General features: G+C 32.7%; 1 protein-coding gene across 2 annotated transcripts in view; it reads left to right on the top strand.

Annotated features, from left to right (window-relative positions):
• The window catches only part of LOC106457859 (protein O-linked-mannose beta-1,2-N-acetylglucosaminyltransferase 1-like), a 37,769-nt gene extending 30,941 nt beyond the window's left edge, over window positions 1–6,828 (top strand). For both annotated transcript variants that reach the window (XM_022383906.1, XM_022383907.1), the window contains exons 16-23: window positions 560–688; window positions 1,170–1,360; window positions 1,897–1,941; window positions 2,563–2,626; window positions 3,615–3,686; window positions 4,200–4,241; window positions 4,957–5,024; window positions 5,285–6,828. In XM_022383906.1, coding sequence (XP_022239614.1) covers window positions 560–688; window positions 1,170–1,360; window positions 1,897–1,941; window positions 2,563–2,626; window positions 3,615–3,686; window positions 4,200–4,241; window positions 4,957–5,024; window positions 5,285–5,348 — 675 coding nt within the window. In that variant the 3' untranslated portion in view covers window positions 5,349–6,828. The remainder of the gene's footprint in view (window positions 1–559; window positions 689–1,169; window positions 1,361–1,896; window positions 1,942–2,562; window positions 2,627–3,614; window positions 3,687–4,199; window positions 4,242–4,956; window positions 5,025–5,284) is intronic.
• Window positions 6,829–8,147: the final 1,319 nt, after the last annotated feature.

Genomic DNA, 8,147 nt, shown 5'->3' with positions numbered 1-8,147 from the left:
GGGGTCTAGAAATAAAGTTATAACTGCAATTAGACCTAAAGTCTAGTACATTAGTTGGTGTAAGACATGACTTACAAACAGCCAATACAATTACAAACCACTACATTAGGCCTATAATGTTTGCTAGATCTAGATCTTGCCTGTTGCATATATTGCCAATCTTGCACACCCGTTAATATGTTACATCAATCTCGTATTTTCTTTTTGTTGAATATACACTTATTTGTACGTTGTACTCTAGAACTTGTATTTGATCTACAGATAAACGATGGAATAGTGTAATTTACTTCTGTACATCAAATCAGTTTCACTGTATTTAGTGGGTGGTTTTTAAAAGTTAAAACTGCAAGCGTAATACACACAAGTAACGTAACACAGTGTCATATTTACTTAATGTAGGGCAGTTGCACTATATCCTAGGGGAGAGCATAATTATTAATTAATAGGCATTATATGCCAGAGGAAATTTTGCGCCCCTTCACACCTGCGCCTGGGGGCAACTGCCCCCTTTTGCTATGCCACTGCAACTTCTGAAATACTTTATAAAGTCTATTCTCAGGGCTATGAACACACAACTGGTGACCCAAGTCTCTTGTATCGAGTTGAAACTATGCCAGGATTAGGTTGGATCTTAAAACGAATTTTATACAAGGAAGAGTTAGAACCAAGATGGCCAACTCCAGAGAAGGTTAGAATCTTCTTCGAGTGATACATTTTAAGTTCTATTTTTACATTGTTCCAATTTTTTGTTCAGTTAGCATAATCGTTTTTTATATTTGTAAATAATGTATCTGCTATTAATTTATCAAACTTTCTTTCTTTTTATGTTTTGTATTTTCATTATTATGTTTTACTTCCTTGTTTTTCATATTGTCCATGTTGTCTTTATATTATAACAGGTACAAAACAAATATAAACATGTAATTTCTAACATTCATAAAGTCATTGATTGGAAAAAAAAGAAACAAATGTACAATGTTCACATTTGCAATCTTAAGTAAAATGCTATCTTCCCTATGTATTATATTTAAATTTGATGATTTATTTTTTCAAGAACCATACTTATAACATATTTTATGAGTGATCTAATAGCCAAAATCAAAACCGATATATGTCTACATTTCAATCTAAACAAACAAGTTGCCTGATCTGTTTTTACACACATATAGCAATGGGATTGGGACATGTGGATGAGACTGCCAGATATCAGAAAAGGACGAGAATGTATTATCCCTGATGTATCTAGGACGTACCATTTTGGTTCTTCAGGACTGAACATGAACTCATACTTTCAAGATGTGTATTTCAAAAAACATGCCTTTAACACTCTGCCGAACATCCAGATTAAAGATATAGACAGGTGAGATACCATATATTAGTCCAAGTTGAGTTCTATGTACCTACACTGACTTTATCTTCTCCTACTGTAACCTTTATGAAAAATATAGCATGCAATATTACTACATACTAGTGTCCAGATTAACATTATCTTATTTTACTGTAACCTTTATCAAAAATATAGCATGCAATATTACTACATACTAGTGTCCAGATTAACATTATCTTATTTTACTGTAACCTTTATCAAAAATATAGCATGCACTATTATTACATACTAGTGTCCAGATTGATATTATTTTATTTTACCGTAACCTTTATCAAAAATATAATATGCATGATGAAAACATAGTAGTATCCAGACTAATATTTTCATATTCTAGTGTAATCCATTCTCCAAAGACATAAGCAATATTAGTACATACTAATATAAAGTTTAACAGAGTTTAGTCCAAATGAAGGAAATCTATCAAGATGTATTACATTATGCTAAACCAAGAACAATTAAAATAGCTTAAATCATTTCAACCATAGTCTTGTTTCTCTGATTCTTTCTAGCCTCAGAAAAGACAATTATGAAATTTTACTTGAGGAACTATTAAGGTAAGGGAAGATGAATGGGGTCAGTGAAAGCTGTAAAGTAAGTGCAAACACCCAACACATTTGAAAATTACATAAGATTATTAATAAAAAAGATTAGATATATTTTGTGCCTATGGTTTTCTGATGGTTATTTTCTTCTTGTGAAGCATACATTGGTTTGTGAGTAATACACTGCTTTCTTAACATTAAATATGTTTATAGCTCTGTATATGTAACTAGAAATTGTAGGCAATAGCACTGTCACAGTTTCAAGTAAAATCATTTAAACTGCCCCTCCTATAGAGCCATTAAGGACACTTTCAGTTAACTCATCGATATTAATAATTCCTATAAAAATACTTCATTGTTGCATGTACATTTATTAATCTTTTTTGCTAGCCACAGGTTAATATTGATAATGATTCTCCCATGATATCTTTCAGTTTGAAATATGTTAGTATACCTTACTCAGAAGTTCTTCAATTAAAACACCTAATTTGTAATATTTCTCTTTGAGTGAGATCATTATCATTCAGATGTGCTTAGATTTTGGTAAAGCCTATGGCTTTATTAATTATATTAATTTTGGCATGTAGTGTTAACTAAGAATAATTGAATTTCATGTAATACTATATTTCACAGAACTGGAATAGTCTTGGATCACAGCAAGTCACCTTGTGAAGAAAACTTTATACCAGAGACTAAGGTATGCACTTGGTGTTTAGTAAAAAATATTTTCTTTAATTTCCCCTTAATATCAGCTTGACAATAAATTACTCTTAGAAACACTATAACTCTCTAGGTGAGTTTGTCATTACTCCTGACCAAATGTTTAATAGTGTTTTCAGTGCTACCAGCAGCATACATAGCTGCCTGTTTATTGATTGTTTCTAAAGACAACATATTGTTACGACAGTGGAAGTCATGTGGCGCTGGTAACACGTAATTAGTTCTAGAAAGATCAGGGAACATACAAATAATCCAGTATTTGCTAGGCGCCCTCTATTCTTGTGTATAAGTGTGCCAGTCAATTAATTGGAATTGTATAGCAGACAGAGAGATTGAAGATATAGATGGACAACTGAGTCAAGCACGGTAGTAAGTAAAGTGCGTATCATTCTTTGTAAATTATAACATGTGTTTAAGTTAAGGTGACTATGGAAATTAAGTGTATTGCAAAGTTGAACTGAGAAAGAATAAACTAGTTTTATTTAAGAAAGGACTTGCGACACTAAAGTTTCATCCGAAAGAAATTATATGAGGAAATTAACTAACGACCAGAGACGTAACAATATGATGTCTATTGTATACACAAGTATGTAAAGAACATCTGCTAAATGTGGATTGGGCAGAACATCATTTTTAGTCAGTTGGTGTTCCATATGTTATTAGTAATAACATAATCTTATTTATCAAACATTTATGTAAAAACATTTAAGGTGCTAGATATTAATGAAGAGAATGTGGGTCATGTTTAAGAGAATATGTGTTTTGTTGGACCAAGTAGAATTTTGTTACTTAACATAAAGGGAAAAGTTATAACTGACTTGATGTATTCGTACTCCAGTAGTTCCTTTTAGGAACCTTGAAAAAAAAATTTTTTTAAAGATGAAAGCATCAAATGTTAATACAGTACACAATTTGAGAATTTTTTTTACAATGTCTTAACATTTTTTGTAATTTCTTGCTCACAGGGGGAAGTATATATCATGTTTATAAAGATGAACACACCTAAAGATTTTACCACTTGGTTAGAAGTTGCAAAAGTAAGTAATCTGAAAAAAGTTTTGGAATAATTTATAGAATCTTAATTCTTGTATTTGATGTGAAATAGAAAATAAATTTAGTTTTTAGAAAGCTTTAAAAAACCACATTAATCAAACTTTACGAGCAATACTAATATTTTGTTCATGTATTTTACCAAATTGAATTGAGTTAAACAATTATTTTCTCAACAAACATATTTTTGACTATGTTGTACCGTTTCTTGCTTATATCATGTATGATTAGTGTTTTCCAATAAATGATGATTTGGAAAGTTAATACATCTTCAGATTCTCTCAATGCAAGAAATAATAACATAGGTTTTTCATGACCAGATTTTTGTGAATCCTTAGGTTTTGCTAGTGTTCTGATATTAGTATTCTGAATTTGAAAATGTTGACCCTCTACATTCCTTTTAATTCTAACAAGTTTACTATAAGCTGTATCTAAAACAAAATTAGCTATCTTTTTAACAGCATAAGGTTTATTTATCCAAATGTACACTTTCTTTAAAGTGCTTCAGGATCTGGGACTTAGATGCCAGAGGTCATCATAAAGTGAGTTATTTTAGTGTAATATTAATACATCTCATCATTCTCTTTTAACAAATTATGAAAAATGGCAATTATTTCACAGGGATGTTATTTATAATAAATAATTTACAGGGTTAATAACTTCAGAATAGATGTTTTAATGCACTTTCAGGTAACTTTAATAAAAACTTCGTTTTAAGAGATGTTCTGTGTAATGTGATATTGTAGCTGTGATGGAGAGCTTCTCTGCTTGAATGGCCGAGTTTTATCAAGTTGTGGACTAGTAGAATACAAAATATAGCTAACTTCTAATTCTGACTTTCGTTTAAGGGCTTCTCTTTTATCTATGATGTGGATTGACTCCTTAATCTTTGTTTTACAATTATTTTAACCCTTAATTTAATTTTAATTAAATTTAATTAACTTTACAATTAATTTGTGTCTGATCCAATATATGTTATTTCCTATGTCTGCTCAACTTATCATGGACATAGATCACCAAGTAAAACTGCAACAACCATATAATAAATCAGAGAACAATTCAATGATAAAAAGAATGATGGAGTCCATCCACTTCAGCAGTAAAAAAAAACAACCTTTCATATGGATTTTGGATTAAAAGATTAGTGATCTTGTCTTTGATGTTTAAAGATTTTTTTTTGTTTTTAATTCACAAACAATGAACAACTCAAGTACCACATACTTTTTCCTAATAACAAAACAATATTTACTTGAACAGAGCATGTGGCGGATGTACATTAAAGAAAATCAGTTGATTGTAGTTGGCGTACCAAACTCTCCATACTCGTAAGTGTTCTGAAGCTTTATTTTTTCTTCAAAGCTAGTTTACTGTATGAATGTGTAGGTTACACTAAATATAATTGTTAATAATTTACGCACATTTTCAATATTATGTAAAACAAAATATGTGTGCTAGAAAAAAACTGTTCACGAGTTCACCAAAATTATTTTAACCATAATTTTGTATTTAAAAGGAATTTTAAGTGGCACAGTATCTTACCTGATTCACACAATGTAAATAAAACTATTAATTTCTCTCATTGCAGAGCCTTCAAACCTGCCAGAGTGACTCCAATTTACTTGGAAAACCAGAAACTTGAACCTAAGTAACCCATATCTCTCAAAATGGAACCAACAGAAGTGAAAAGTGTGATGAACTGCTGATAGAGAACTTTTCAAATTACTAATCATCAATGAAGCCCAGTGAACTTCACGTGCTAAAAGTATATGACTGAAAACATAAATAAAAAGGATCCTACTGATTGTTAACTACAGTGCCTTGTAAAGGTATTTACCCCACTGCAAGGTTTCCACATTTTCTTGCCGTCTGAGCTTTTAATCATGAAACTTTCAAATGGGACTTTATATTTCGAATCTACACAATCTACTCTTAAACTAAGAAAGCTAAAAAAATGCTCATATTATGTAAGCAAGTTAGATTTTCAAAGAAAATTAGTACATTATCAATTTCATAAGTATTCAAACCTTTTACTATGGCAACCCTAAATCAGTTCAGGTGCAAAAGATTAGTTTGAAAGGTCAAAAAATGAGTTTAATGATCTCTGTATGTGTGTAATCAAAGTGTTTTTTTAACTTGACTTTAGAGTAAATGCATCTATTCAAGCCACAACTCATATAGTGATACAACAAACCAACCATGAAGACCAAGGAGCTTCCCAAACAAGTCAAGGATAAAATGGTGGAGAAGCACAGATCAGAAGAAGGTTACAAGAAAATTTCAAAGTTGCTGATTATCATTTTGAGTATGGTGAAGTTCATGATTAAGAAGTGGAATGTGCTTCATACCATCCAGTTGCTACCCAGATCAGGTCGCTCTTCCAAACTTAGCAGCCGGGCAAACAGGAAACTGGTTAGGGATGCCACTGTGAAGCCAACAGTGACTTTGAAAGATTTGTAAAGTTCTCTGGCAGAGATGGAAGTCAGTGTCCATACATTGACAGTATTCGGGTGTAAGCCTAACACAGCACATCATCCAACCAACGCCATCCCAACTGTCAAGCATGAAAGTGGCAGCATCATGTTATGGGGATGCTTCTCATCAGCAAGGATTGGGAGCCCCGTCAGGACTAAGGGGAAGATGGATGGTGTAAAAGCACAGGCGAATCCTAGAGGAAAATCTGCTTGAGTCAGCCAAAAATCTAAAACTGAGTCCAAAATTCACATTTCAGCAGGACAATGACCTGAAGCACAAGGCCAAAGCCCACTGAAGTGGTTTTAAAAGAAGAAAGTGATTGTCTTGGAGTGATTCAGTCAAAGTCCTGACTTGAATTGAATAGAAAATTTATGGCGAGACTTGAATATTGCAGTCCAACAATGATTCCTAATGAACTTGTCAGAATTGGAGCAATTTTGCCAGGAAGAATGGGTAAAAGTTACATCATTTCATTGTGTAAAGCTGGTAGATACCTTTCCAAAAAGACTCATAGCAATAGTTGCTGCCAAATATACTTCCACCAAGTACTGACTTAGGAGGCTGGAAATTTATACAATCAGAAAATTTCAATTTATATATTTTTTTTTTGCAGGTTTTGTTGACATTCAACCTCCTTCACACCCAACAGTGTTAAGTTTGATCATTAGAGTTTTGAATAATAAGTTCATTATAAAAATTGTTCACATTATTTGTATTTTATTAAAATGTGACATTATTGGTAGAGGTGAATACTTTTGGAAGGCATTGTACAAAACTCTAAAGAGTAAGAATAAAACTAGATTTGACTAGTTTTCTAAATACTGCAATATCTAAAGCACAAATTGTATTATTCTTCTCTGGTATGACTTGAGTCAGTTTTTGCTTACAATAACATATCAGTGTACTTAATAAGCTCTTTATATTAGAATGTTTTGTGTTCACTGATAACAGGATCTGTATATAATCACACATCATTGTATAAAATAAACTTTCTCTCTCGTGTCATATAGTGTTTGCAGTATGCAACCACTTTTGTGTATATTTACTCTCCTATATGTAGACAGTAATGCTATTAGTTACAGCACTATCTGGCTACCCTCCATACAGACATGTTATGGTATGCCACAGCACTATGTAACTGACCTCTAGACAGTCATGCAATGTTTACAGTACTGCTACGACAGCGGGAGTCACGTGACTCTAGTAACACATCACATTCTCGAAGGTTCGTGAATCCTCGAGTGTTTACTAGATTTGCAGTATTCTTGTATATATAAGACGGCCAAGAAGTGACGGCAACAATGTAATAAACAAGAGAGATTACAGCAGTTGTTGGAGGAAAAAGAAAAGAAACAAGAAGGTAGATTACATCAGTGGCAAGAAAACCTGCAACAGTGGCAGCTCGAACAGCAAAATAAACAAGAGAGATTACAGCAGTTGTTGGAGGAAAAAGAAAAGAAACAAGAAGAGAGATTACAGCAATGGTTGTAGGAGAAATAAAATAAACAAGAAGAGAGATTACAGCAGTGGTTGGAGGAGAAAGCAAATAAACAAGAAGAAAGTCTCAAACAATTGAGAGAAAGCCAGAGTACACAAATGGAAAACATTATTAAATTTCAAAGCAAATTAAATACATTAAAGAATGATCTACTGTCTTTGACACAAGGAGGACATATTAGCCATCGACCTAATCAGCCTCAGACAATGGGAAGCCCCTTCCAGACCCTGCAGCTAAATCCTAATGCAGACATCTTCAGTCCTGTTAGAAGTCACATCCCACATATAAATGTTAGCAATAGGGGTGATCTAGAAAGAAGGAAATCACAGGAATTCGATGGGAAGGCACTGTGGGAAGCATATAGAACACAGTTTGAGCTCCTGGCAGAGATGAATGGATGGACAGAGGAGCAGAAAGCAGTATATTTGGCAACAACCCTGAAGGGACAACCACTGGAAATACTTGGACAGTTGTCAGC

The sequence above is a fragment of the Limulus polyphemus genome, unplaced genomic scaffold (assembly GCF_000517525.1).
Source record: "Limulus polyphemus unplaced genomic scaffold, Limulus_polyphemus-2.1.2 Scaffold382, whole genome shotgun sequence".
Classification (NCBI taxonomy): domain Eukaryota; kingdom Metazoa; phylum Arthropoda; class Merostomata; order Xiphosura; family Limulidae; genus Limulus; species Limulus polyphemus.
This window is presented reverse-complemented; position numbering and strand designations above follow the sequence as displayed.